The sequence below is a fragment of the Bombus vancouverensis genome, chromosome 7 (assembly GCF_051014615.1).
Source record: "Bombus vancouverensis nearcticus chromosome 7, iyBomVanc1_principal, whole genome shotgun sequence".
NCBI lineage: Eukaryota > Metazoa > Arthropoda > Insecta > Hymenoptera > Apidae > Bombus > Bombus vancouverensis.
The window spans coordinates 4,186,103-4,200,619 of record NC_134917.1 but is presented as its reverse complement, the minus strand read 5'-3'; the positions used below and the strand labels follow the sequence as shown (position 1 = coordinate 4,200,619).

Below are 14,517 nucleotides of genomic sequence, written 5' to 3'. Positions count from 1 at the left end.
AAGATACCGAACGTGAGGAAAACCAAGTTTCCCGTATCTTCCCGTGGTAAACAATAAATGTAAAGGATACCTGAAATAAAAGATCCTTGTTTGGTCTGAAGGACCTTAACTATGAAAATGACCAGATTTATGGTGGGTCCCTAAGACTATTGAGAGTACGCGATAAGGATGTGTAGACATCTGGATGCTATCTTGCCCGCGGTGTGTGGTCTTGGTCTCTGATGTGGATTGATGTCACAGTGGCAACGGTCGTGGACGCCTAACAAACGCGTAGATAGCGGGGATATTTTTTTTTATTTGGTAGACTTTTTACAATCAATTCTCATTGAGAATTATAAGTAAATTATTTTGGCATGGTACTGTAATTTGGATTCTAAGAGTTTATAATATGTTTGATTCTAGTTGAATCTAATGTTTAAATCTAATGTTTAAATGCGGATCTGATCCGTCGTGCCAAGTAATTGTGTAACTAATGGGTTTTGGTGGTTGTTAACTCTTGTATTATATCTGTTACTGAATTTGGATATTTCTTCTTTAACTGTATGTATCTTAAGGTCGCGATGTATTGTTTCGTTGGTAACATACCAAGATGCATCTCTTAAGGATCTTAGAGTTTTCGATTAGAATCGTTGGAGAATTTCTATGTTGGAATTACTCGGTGTTCCCCATAGTTGAATCCCATAGGTTTAAACAGGTTTTAATATGGCTTTATAAAGCATAGTGGGGATATTGAGGGGGGACAAAAAAGAAAGAAAAGGTTCATTCCGTTCCGAGCTGCGAAGTGCGAAAGGTCTAGCGAAATAGCGAAGCAAACACATTCGAGAAGCATGATTGTAAACTCCTTCCCGTGCCATTTAGTTCGACGAAACTCGAGCCCAAGCGGTAGACATCGACGCGCGCTAAACAGACCAGACTGATGCTCGTAAACAGCAGTTAACATTCAGTCACGATCGTAACGGGCAAAAAAACAGTCCGCGAGCTCGGCTTGTTATGTTTACGTTTGGCGATATTTATGTTTGGCCCAAGTATTTGGTCGCGAGTCAGACTCGCGATATTTATGTTCATATAGAATTATTTTAATCTGCACGCATAATTTGGAACATCTGCCAGTGAGCCAATAGAAGTTTCTTAATTTTAATTTAAGTTGCTTGGATTTATTTACGATGTGTCGTTTCCATGTTATTCTTCTGTCCAGGATCATGCCCAGATATCTGACTGAATCTTTGTTTGGAATTGGAATATTAGTTATGGTCACCTCTGGGTAGGATTGTTTTCGCAGCGTGAAGGTTATATGACTGGATTTATTTTCGTTTATTTTGAAACGCTTCCGAGTATTTGACGGAAGAACTGTAGGGATTCGATGACTCATTAGGCTTGCCAGCACTTACGCTACGTCGCGGCCGTCCTTGTGTTTCGTCGTTTTCTCGTAAACAGTCTACGATGCTATGCTTTGTACCGACGAAACCATTAGAAAGTTCTTTGTTGTCGAGGGCCGCTACATACTTGTTCAAAAATAAATCTAAAAAACATAGCTCAATAACATGAACACCCTCGCATCATGCGTCTAACATTCATATTAGGTCGTCCGAAAAGTTTCTTTCGTTTTATAAGGAAATAACGGATGCACAATATTTTCCGTTTTATATTATTTTATCGATTTACGTACGATCCAGTTTGTTCTATCAAGATAAAGATCACAACGTTCGACAGATTAGATTTTATGTTTGTATAGAAATAAGCTGTTGCAAAACAGTGGTCTATAAAAGAAAGACACTTTTCGGACAACCTAATATTTCTTCTTCCACCCTCCGACCTTTTACTCTCTTCGTCCATCGTTCAGTAATAACCGACATAGGAAATGTTTCAAAAAATGTATCAAATATGAAGAAATGTATCAAATGTTACAAGAATTACCCTCTCCCTCGCCCTTTTCCCATTTCCGGAAACGAAACGACTCTCTAGTGTAACTTGTCTGGTTCACTTCTTTGTCGCAGAAGCGGACAGCGGCGCCATCGAGCCCAGCATCAATCATTTCGGAGTGGACGAGGAGGACCATCGTATCCAGGAGGACGAAAGGATCGCGAACCAGACCGTCGCCAGCGATCTAACCGCGGTCGTGTTTCGTGTGCACGTCAACGATACTAACAATGAAACTCCAGTAACCAAAACTATCCACAGCTTTCTCACCGATCACGAGAACCTCGTGAACGTATCGCGAATGGACGAAGTTAGCGTCGCGGAATTGCAAAGGGATCAAAGTAACCTGTTATCCGTCACGGTGTCACAGAACGATGTTCACGAGCCACAACACAATCCATTGGGATCAGACGCAAAGTCGTCAGAGCGCAACAGTTCTGAAAACAAAGTGGAACACGCGAACAATGATTTTGTCTCGTCGACTCGGCCGAATCGAGGAGAAATCGCGTCAAGTATCGTTCCATTGGAGATCCGGTCGCCTGGTTCCAAGAATGACGACTACTTGCACGGCGTCCAGGTAGACGATGAGGATCTGTCGAACGTGGTAGAGCACGAGGACGAGTTAATAGATGGTTCCAACGTGGACAAATCTCGCAGAGAAAACTCGATTAGGTTTACAACCGTGTCAATCCGTGAGACGATCGTCACGGAGGTGAAATCGATCGAGCAGAAGAACGTCGATGACATCAGAGCGATCTCGTTCCAAGTACCTGCAATTGACAAAGAAGCAGAAGACGCGGACAAGCGACAACAGGATAACGAACACCCGAGAAACGTCATGGAATCAAGGAAGGATCAATCCAGGCCGATGAACAACCTGCTGTTGGCGGGTGGTAAGTCGACGAAGGCGTTTTACGAGATCAAACCGTCGATCAAAACCGAGATGGAGCCCGATCAGCTTAACCCTAGCGGCACTCAGCGACCCTTGCCCGGTAGGAAGTTCGTGCTACCAAGCGTCGACAGCGCCTTTGGCAAGTTCGGGCCTTACTTCGAAGACGGCGATCAGGAGATAAACATCACTGCCAGAATAGGCAGCACTATGCTGCTCGACTGCAAAATCGGCATGCTTGGTAACAAGGAGGTAATTTCTCTTTTTCCGTCTTCTGTTCTCCGCCTTCTCTTTTGTGGTTATACAAATACGGTTGATCTGAAAAATAATGGCTTCATATTTCTTATAAATCGTTGTGTAATTGCTATCTAGCAATATTTTTATTAATATCTTGAGGCTGTGTTTGCATATCAAAGTATGTTTTATGAGCATCAAACATTATTTGCTATCTAGGTGTTATCGATTAAACTGATAATACCTGTTAGTCTGTCTAATTTCTTTTATGTGATAATGTACTTGCTCATTCTAGCAATTATATATGAATTTTTGGATAAAAGCCAAGTATCGTTGTTTCGTCTGATTCGAGTCTCTGTAATCACTTCGTATATTCAAAATTCCAATGAATATCTCGTAGAGAAAACATTGCAACCGTACAAACAGACATAATATGTCAGGGATATTCTCAAGCTCACTTCAAAAATATATCCTTAAAAATCTATTCATTTGTTGCTCGACCGTTTATAATGTTATATCGATGTTGCAAAATCAGAGCTTGAATAAAATGAATGTTTAAGTCTTCATGCATATTGAATGTTTGAGTTAATGAATTAAAACAATATGTCCCGTTATTTTTTAGACAGACTGTATATATTTTATTACATACAGGAGAAACACGATAAACAAGGGAATCATTGATTTCTTTTTATTATCCCGTGATGAGATGCTTTTTCCGTAAAGGCGTACATACGTAAGATTTGTTTCTCCCTTTTTATTTCCCGTTTCATTCTCCCCTTTCTTCTTTATAAGTATCACATATACATGCATATATCTGACGTTTCATAAAGAAAGAAACTTGAGGAGGAAATACGATAAACAAGGGAAAACGTTGATTTATATTTATCGCCGCACGGTACGAAGTAATATTTCAGCGAAGATATAGAAAATATTCAAACTGACAAATAGAAAAAAATAGAACGTTGTATGAATGAAAAAATTGAACGTTGCAGAAATTGTATTTCATATAAAAACATTCGATCATATTCGCTTTCACGTAGGACGTTAGAACGTTAGAAAATTCGATCGTCGATTCGCGGATCTTTTTGGTTGTTTCTCTTTCTCATTTTGCTAGTAAACCAGAGTACGAAATGTTCCGCTTTGTCGTAGCGAGAATTTATCTATTTCACGTCTCTCTGTCATTGTCGTTGCCCTTTGGGGTACCTTTATTATTCCGTTGCTTTTACGAGACGGCGACCGTAGCGGTGGCTGCTGATGCAACTTGCGAAATAGGATGGGCGATGTCATGATGAAAAACCGGCTGCAACGGTCTTGTTATATTTTTATGATCTCCGTGTCGCACGATAAAAAGGTCCCGCGATGATGAAGCGAGATGGAGTGGCGAGAACGTGGATCGATTTCGTGCCTTTCCGCTAGCTAAATTTCCCTTTCACAGCTCTATAACATTCGTTGCATACAATTATAAAATCGAATGAAGGGGAAAATATCGTTATACCTAGAACGCAGGTAAAAATGTTCCACTCGTTAGAATTTTCCTCGTGGTTTGTCCTTTTTATTTCTCTATTTCGTTAAGCCAATAAAGATCAAGTGATAAAATAATGCATATAGATTGAGTAAACATAATGCTGTTGAAGTAAAATATCGGAATTTCATGCAAATGCATGTTGCAATTGAATTAATCGAAATAATTCACATGTTGTTTTGTTAAGATAAAATGAATGTATAATAATAAATATTTTACAGAAGATTGCTACATAAATTCAATCGTTACAATTTCTGATGATATGCAGTTAAAAATGGGAATGGATTAAATATTAGTCGTATTTCTAATTTTGCACCGTCTTCAAGAAGGTTGCGATACAATTAACATGTCTGATATGAAATAGTCAAACAATAAAGAACAAATGAAATAGAAATTACTTCGTATCTTTTAGAGCTTTTCGAAATCGGCAATATTTTTTTGGCAAAAAATCTTTTAATTTACTTAGAATTCTTAATGAGAATTGATTGTAAAATACATACAAATTTTAAAAAAAACTTTTATTTCACATTTTTTAGTGAATCGATCGATGTTACAGGGTCAATGTAAAATGGTTTTCATTGTCGTTAATAATTATTTATTCCTATCTATTTATTACTTGTTCCAATTCTTAATTATTATTAATTATTAAAAAATAAATAATATTAATAAAGAATAAACCATCCGTACTTCGCCACCAGTATTATATTAGGTTGTTCGAAAAGTTTTTTTCGTTTGATGAGGAAATAATAGACGCACAACGTTTTTTGGTTTATATTATCTCGTCGAATTACGTACGATCCATTTTTTCTGTTGAGATAAACACCGCGACATTTCACAGACTTGGTTTCACGTTTGTATGAAGGTGCACTGTTGTAAAAAACACGTTTGCGAAAGACACTTTTCGGACAACCTAATATTTTGACCAGTAATAGAGAAGGACATTGTTATAACTTAATAGTATGCCATTTATCATTTTGCAAAGGAAGTAGGCTTATGGCTGAAAACGAATACACAGAACGACGTTTCCTGCGATGCAAACACGAGTTGAAGATTATACTGAGAAACGCAATTTCAAAACACTCGCCCAGGTTGCTGCTTCGTAATCGTATCGATATCGGTCCAACATTCGCAGAGGAATCACTGAATTAAATGAAACTGATGAACAACAAATTCTGTGCAATTGGGAATAGTTAACAATGAACTTGAATTTGAGAAATTTTGCAAACGGAACCGAGCAGTGGATTACTCCTGGAAGATGCAAAAGGTCTCGTTCCGATAGCTCAATCCAATTTTGAATAATCAATAAACGTACATAAAAGTTTGAATTTTGCAAGAAAATAGTTTAGAAAAAACAAACGCAATAAAATTTTGTAAATGGATCAGCGGAATAACATGCCCTACGAGATGTAAAAGGAATCGTTTTCATTAGTCAAGCGGTTTCGAAGAAATCATCGAACGAGATCGGTGCGAGAATGTTAGTTAAAAAAAAAAAAATTGTTTACGATGACCAAATCGAAAAATTCTTTTTAACCGGAACAACCGAAAAACATGCCCTACAACATGCATAATAAATCATCCCGATTGGTCAAACCGTTTCGGAGGAATTATCAAACATACATAAAAAAAAAAAATTAAAAATATCTATACGTGCTCAAACATAAATATTTTCCTCCTTTTCCGAAGTTGGTATAGTGAAATGTTGCGTTAATCCAACGCTCGTTTTTAATGGGCGACCGATTTTCAAAATTGGGAATGTACCGAAAATAGAGAAAATAGAAAATTTGGAAAATAGAGCAACGATAACGGATTACGATCGTATGTTACGATCACAGCTATTCGAATTTGTTCCACTATGTTAGATTAGGAAGTGTTATAGAGATTCGTACAATGACAAAAACAAAATAATAATAGAAAGCCAGACTATAATTCTTGCTATCTTTCAAGAACAACTATTTCGCTATTATTGAAATATATGTTAGCGTATTCTTCTTGCAAAGACATTCTTGAAACAGTACCCTATTTATTTCGTTCTAGAATTCTTATGGAGTAGTCGGGAGCACTTCCGGTGTCCTAGAAAACGTCGAAAGTTTCTGATTTCAAAAAGTCTAAAAGGTCTTGAAAGACTCGGAATTTCATACTGCAAAGACCTTTGCATTCTGAACATTTTTCGCTAATGTTTCTGAAGAAATTTCGTGAAACTGGATAGTTCTATTAAGTTGGTGCATATGAAATTTCATTTTTTCAAGTAAAACTTTAACCGAATTTCTTTAATGCGGTTGATATTTGACAAAGAATACAATTTCATATTTATAAATGTTTATAAACTTGTAAATAAACGAGTTATATAGATGTGACCTTTCAAACTCGAATTTCAAAGATACGAAGCTTCTCATGTGTTGAAGTAATAACTCAATTACATATTTCAGAACTCAAAGAAATCTTGCGTTCTCAATCTCTACAAGCGTCTCAAAACATCTTTAAGAGTGTCGTTTGATCAGGAAACGATTGGAAAATGGAGCTGCGAGCGAGAACGATTACAATTGCAAACATGATTCGTTTGTATCTTCGCGGTGTAACTGTTCATAAAATGTAAACAACTTTTCGCATCGTAATCAGCTGAGGAAAAAGCAAGCAAGACGAAACGAGAAGATTAAACAGAAAGGAAAATGGGATGGGGGATGGAAAAGGAGAGAAACTCAAGATCTTAGATGAATTCATATTCCATAGAATACGTATTTCAAAGCCGATTCCGGCGACAATAACAGCCAACAGCGAAAAGAAGCATTGCCTATCGATATGACAGGAAAATATCGAGTGAATTTGTGCGATATTCAACCCAGTGTGGATCTAATGACAATATGAAATGGTCAAAGACTAAAGAGAAAACACTCCACTCTCCTCACTAAAGAAATAAAATAGTCAAACTCGAAAATGAGATGTTATTTAACAATTAAGTTAGAAAAATTTACCAAATGTCCAGCTGGACAAATTGTAAAATACAAATTAAATAATAAAAAAAAAGAAATGACCAGGGATTTTTTACACGATAATTTGTAAAGGACTTGTGTAGAGGATGGTTAATCGTGAGATTTATAAGACGAGATTGCTTGTTGTTGAAACCGTCAAGTATATTTAAAATAATAAATAAATAAGTATACAGAGAATATTCGCTGAGACGCTCGTACTAGTGAATTTGCTAAAGACAATGTAAATCGTTGTAACTCGTTGATAACTGATCGATACTCGACAGATACTCATATTAGGTCATCCCATAAGTTCGTGCCGTTTTCGAGCGGTTATGTTATTTTTTTTAAACACCTACGAATGTCTACGTTGTCTTAGGTATTTTCAGAACATTTGACATCTCTTGAACTGTCAAACTTCGTGATTTTCCAACAAGATCCGGAATTTTATCTTCGTCTGTCTGAGAAGGACGCCCGGAGCATTTCTCGACTTCTAAACAGAAATTCCCAGCTTTAAAACGTTGGAACCACTTCCTACAGGTGCGAGATGAAAGCGCATTTTCTCCGTAAACAGCACATATGTTTTTCCTGGCAATTGTTACAGAACTTCCTTTCCAAAATTCATATAACATGAGATGTCGAAAATGGATACGCATTTCACTCCTGATTTTTTACTGTTAGAAGTCACTGTGTTCACTATATTACGATCTTATACCCACGAAAATCTGCTCTAGCCTGTTATCGATCAGCTAAGCTCAAGTGCATTGGTCCCTTATTGCCGTATGTTTATAAATCGACACATGAAATGTATACACAAAAGTCGGTACGAACTTATGGGATGACCTAATAGATACTGATTCGCACAACTAATTAATAACTGATAGATAACTGAACTGGTAATCTTATGATCGCGTCCATTTACTTATACTCGTCGGGGGAGAGTCGGAAAATTCAAATTCGTCTTTGTTCGACGGTTGCACGCAGCGGCGATATTGTTTTGTCCAAAGTTTATTTATTCTTACATTACGTGTATCCTAACGATATTGATACTCCGAGGCAAAACAACAACATGATTTTAATTGTTCTTTAGCTCGTGCGCCGCTACAAATTTATCGTATTAATAATGTTAGTAAATTGACAAAATATAATTTGTAGGCTATATTTTGCAGTTGTACAGGGTGGTTGGTAAGTGGCGGTACAAGCGGAAAGGGGGTGATCCTACGCGAGAAAAGAAGTCGAAAATATAGAATAAAAATTTTTCGCTTGAGGCTTTGTTTTCGAGAAAATCGACTTTGAATTTTCGCTCGGTACGTGTGCACTTTATCACGTCTCGTTATAATGGATCTCACTATAGATCGTTGTCTCGATGGAACAATTTAAAAAAAAAAGAACAAATTAAAAAAAAAATTTTTTATTTTATATTTGCAACTTCTTTTTCACGTAGAATCACCCCCTTTCCGCTTGTATCACCATTTACCAACCACCCTGTATATCAAATAAGATAATCAATGTCCTGTAATATTTTTAACTGCAGTAGAATTTATTCATACTGAAAAGTAATATTAGTTCAGCTTGTGTCTGCTCCTGAAAATATTCGTACCTTTTTCTCACCATCCATTCCGTGGATGTTGGAACGGTGGTTTGATAATTGAAAAAGAGTTATTTTCTATACCATAAATTTGCTGATAAAAATTTCTTCCAAACGCTTTAGGCACTTTTACTTAATCAAAGCGTAAATCTCCTATCTCTGTAACTTAATTCAGAATAAACGGAGATGAATGGAAAAAACATATCAATTAACTAGTCCAATTTACAATATACCTTGTCAAAAAATCATCTTCTATAATTCTGTTAAATATAAATCATCCAAGAGCCACTTATGATTTGCCTTAGGCGCAATAACCATTCATAACGTCAAGTTAGAATAAGTAGCGTTACGTGGAATAGTGTCGAACAATTTTCTTTAAACCTAAAGACTTGTGAAACTCTCGGAGATTCCATATTCATTATGAATTCCGCAATCGGAAACGATCGCATGTGATTATCGCGTAGTTTATTGTATTTCCTGAGCGCCATTTAAGCTCGTTTGCAGTTGATTAATTAACAAATCCCGTTTGAATTCCATAGGACATTTGCATAAAACGTTATTCGTTTAATGGCGTGTAATTTTACCGCGTTTTCACGTAAATGTAAACGGGAATGATAGCCACCGACCTATTATCGAGCGTGATTGGCTGGACGCGTTTGGCGCGACGTCGACGGGGCGTTGTTATTTGATCGATTGGCTCAGCCATTCGCGGTACCATAAAATCGTATCTCTTTCAAAAGGAAAATCCCATCGTCAATGTTATTATTTTACAATGGACTATGGACAATGGTCCATAAAAGGGTGAGGCGTTTGGTATTTACCGAAAAGGTAACGCGAATCCATGTTCGAAAAAATGGTAAAAATGTTTTTACGCTTGAAACTTTACCGTTTGAAATTTGACATTATTTAATTTTAACATTTCAGTCTAACAGATTGAATTGAAAAATTTTATATCGAAATTTATATGTAAAAAATCTTGTCGAGGTGACTTTTCTCTTTTCTGTTTCTGGGATACGTGCTGAGTCACCGTGGCTAGATGATTGTAAGATTTGCTTATCGTGCTACACGTGCCGCGAGGCACCATGACATCGGGTCGTCAGCCACACGTACATATTTCTTAACCCTTTCGCTTGGAGCGTCGCTTGTCACGTTTTTCGTCACGTCACTCATATCTATGTGACGGGTATACTTCCGTGGGGACCGTCACCCAAATATGGATGACGCTTTTCTTGATCGAGTTAATTAAATATAGGATATTATATGTAGGATATACAACATAAAAGTATTAAAAGCACATTATACCATACTTTTTATTAATTTATATTCTGGATAAAATATTACATTATGCCATATAGTATGGTATTTATTAAAACATTCCAAACATATTTGAGGTGATTTTGGGCACTTCAAACAATAGTTGTAGACTTCGTCATCATTACTTTCCTCATTTTCAAATATATTTTCACGCTGTCTACTGAACATTTTGAGGATGAACAAATCACTGATATACGTCTCACAAGTATGCTTCTCGACTAAATGAAAGATCTGAGATATCTGTCATGAGATCCCTCGGAATACTCTAGTTGGAAAGCTTTCTCCATTTCAGAACTAAATAATCTTTTGTTTGCAACGAATCGAAGGCGATAAACAATGAATTCCCGCTTGTCGCTCTATTTACGTTCTGCGTACCGGCGGTCGAATTTGGGCCCCGCAGGAAATTTAGGCGAATCACCCTGGACGACGAACGTGTTGTAGGCGGCACCCACGAGATGACCTGTGGGTACGAGCGCCTCATATAGGCGGCAACCACGTGACGACTCCTGAGTCCCGCACCCCATATATCCGGCATCTAAATGAGAGAGATTTAAAGTTTATTGAGTCCAAGAATACAGTTTTAGGTACATATTCACAATAAACGGTGAATTTTTGTAATGGTATGTTCGGCAAAGGTACCGATACGCGGCGGTACGACGTAGCCATGCTGTATTATGTGTCGGCGCTTTACATTTTTCGTTGTATGATACAATTTTTGGGTTTAAGCCGCTGGGGAGCGGAGCTTTTTTATGTATTTTTTTTTATTTTTTTCTATCCTGAAAACTTGGTCGCAAAACAGGACGAACCGGCATCCAAATGATGCATATGCAAGTGTGATCTGTAGTCAATAATATATTTTTTCCTTATCGGCAGAACATTTTCTGTTGATTTTATTGACATATAGGATTAATCGCTTCTAAAGTTACGCATTGTTGAAACAACATCAAAACGTTTCACGCAATATATTTCAAACATCCAAACGATCGTATACTGTTTCATGCTGAAAAATCTGTTAAATCCATTGACAGTGAAACGATATTTCATATACGGTTCTTGCAAGAATTAGCAATAGATCGGCTTAAGGTATAATTGTCAATCTGTTAAAAATTAGAAATCGTGGGTTAGAATTTTCTTTGAAAATGTACTTTTAGGAATAGTTTAGACCCTTTTAAAATGTAAGAAATAAAAAAAGTAGTATTATGTTTGAAAATGGACTAATCGATTCCGAGGAAAGTGAAAATAATTTCAACCTGCCTAAAAGACTGCGAAGAAATATATGCGGCACATCAGAATCGGAATCGGAGTGAATTGAAGATAATACCAAGGACACCGATTGCAATGTGACATGGACATCTAAAAATTTCAAGCCAAAAATCCATCCATTTTCCTCAAAAAATTCGGGAGTAGGAAAGAAAATACGCAGATCCTCACCAATTATAAATTACTTTGAGCTATTGATTTCTGAAGAGCTCGTACAGTACATTGTAGATGAGACAAATTATTATCGGACTCAGAAAAATTTAAAAATATTGACATTCTCAAAAATAGCTTAGAAAATTATTTTAAAGAAAAACAAGAAAACTTTTATCGAGACGGAATAATGGTCCTAGCAGAAAACTGAGAAGAAGTTCTACAACCAGAACTACCTTAACATATGTAACATCTCGAAAAACGGCACGAACTTAAGAGATGAGCTAATAACAATAACTTGGAATCCAGGAAAATACGACAGTAGACGAACTGTACTGTTTTTTCGCGTTGTCATTGTTGATGGCACGTAATAAAAAGCTAACAATACAAGAGTACTGGACTAAAGATAAATATTTACGAAGCAGTATTTTTGGCGAAATAATGTGCAGAGATCGCTATCTTTCATTTAAGGCTTAGGAAAACACAATGTGTTTACAATGTTTACACAGCAACCACGCACACTGTGCGTATTTCTGGCGCGCGTTTCCTTTCAGTGACAGAACTTCGGTGAACTGGACTGCCGAAGCGAAAGGGTTAAAAATCAATTTGATAGAAACGATCAAATAAGAGCACTTAAACTACACTCGTAACACTCACCGTAACTGCTAAAATTCGTCGCCAAACCTAATCTAGTTGCTATCAATAGATCCGATGGATGTTACTTCTATAGAAGACGTGGCACTAACACAGCTAAAATATCAATTTGAAAATTTGTATTTCAGTGTTTATATTCGACCAATTAAACATATTTGGCTGGCAAAATTGAAATATTTGAACTAAAGAATCCTATTGTTAGGTTTATTTAAATGTAAATAATTGCTTAACAAACCGATGCATGAAAAAATTTGCAAAAGTTCCTTGAAATTATTTAATCAAACTATAGAAACGCTGCCTATTCTCCGATTTCGACGAATATTGGATATGCGTAGAAATTAATATTTTAAACCAGTGTAGTGGTACCGGCAGTTTTTCACGAATATCTCGGAAACTAAGCGTATTCAGCCCTTATATATACAGCAAAAAGTTGTTAAAAATATCGACCTCTACAGCATATCCAAAGATCATCGAAATTGGAGGGTGGCCAGTGTTTCTACAGTTTCACCAATTGTTTAATTTTAATATTTGAATTTAACTTTGTGAACTTAAATATTTTAATTTTGTCAATATTTGTATTTAACCAATTAACCAGGTAACTGCGTTTGACGAGTATACACGTCAAACAAAAACTTTATTTCGATGCGTTCGACGTGAATACTTGTCGTTGCTTGTATTTATTTACGTACTCCATGACCTTAGCTCATGAGAAATTTCTAAAACTAAATTCAGCAGTTAACACGTTGTCGATAGGCAATTTTACTGAGAATTTATTTCATAGCACCGGCTGTTATTTCGTAATTGGATGTGGAAGTAAAACAATATAATAATAAATAATAAATTTTATAAATAATAAATTTTTTTATAATAATAAATAATAAATTTTATACTTTAATAAATTTTATTTATTATTCAACTTTAATATTTCTTTTTCTCTACGAGTTTTCTGGTTTGGCCCACCAATATCAGTAATCCAAGAAACTTCTTTATTTCATTAGTGGTAACTTCCATCTATGGTGCCGTTTTTGCAGAGGTTTTATGTAACTCTTTCATTTGAGAATGGTACAAATTGATTTGCGTAACGACTAAATAAAAAAAAAACAACTGTCAAAGGATAAAGCCGTTATCTCACTGATAATCGACGCATCACCAAGTTCAATAGTTGCACCAGGAATGTTTAAATAATTCTGTAAACTTGGTGAGATAACATGTTCGTTCCACTCTTCTTCCAATTCGTACTGATTCTGTCTGATTCTATTATAGCTATCTGATTCTATCTGATTCTATTATATTCCTTTTTTGATATTTTGGTGGCCTAATATCAGATTTACTATCTTCTGATACAGTATCATTTTCCAAGCCACCACAATTTGATTCACAATCACTTCAACAATCAGATAAAACATCAGCGTATAATTCATTGAAAGATTCTTCATTGGTTCGTTCCGTCATCGTTGACATTTTTTTACAACAAAGCACGCAACTTAACGGGTCTTATAAGCGAGAGAAACAGCTTGAGGTATGCTGGCCAACAATTGCACTGTATCGTCTCTAACAGTGCACTGAGAAAACGAGGCTGATGCGAAAAAAAGCGCATCACAAGTTTACTCGTAGCTACTCGGCAACGTTTGGCCATGAAAATACCAGTTAAAACACTTTGACTGCCACGTTTGTCATATATGACCGGCCACGGTTTCTCCTGTGACGCCACGGTGGTCATTGGTGACCGGAGCGCTTGAACTTCTTACAATTGTAAAAATTGAATGAAAATTGACAGTTAGGGCATTTTGAATATAACCGATAAATAGAAGATACTTTGAAATAAAAAGTGCGCCATTGAACAACTAAACATTCTTATTAGAACATCGATAAAAAAAATGAGAACAGATCTTGCATCTAACGGTGCACTGTGTTTGCATCCATATCTTTGAGGGGTAATCTACGAATATTATTATAAACACACCTTAGAAAATAATCGTAAATGCTGCTTTACAGTCGTATAATTGAAGTTAAAAGTGTGCACATA

The 14,517-nt window shown here is 36.3% G+C and overlaps 1 protein-coding gene across 1 annotated transcript in view; it reads left to right on the top strand.

The window, feature by feature from the left end:
- LOC117161646 (uncharacterized) overlaps positions 1–14,517 on the top strand; it is a 111,402-nt gene that overhangs the window by 14,244 nt on the left and 82,641 nt on the right. Inside the window, exon 2 of the mRNA XM_033343348.2 lies at positions 1,995–3,058. Within this exon, the coding sequence (XP_033199239.2) occupies positions 1,995–3,058 (1,064 nt within the window). The remainder of the gene's footprint in view (positions 1–1,994; positions 3,059–14,517) is intronic.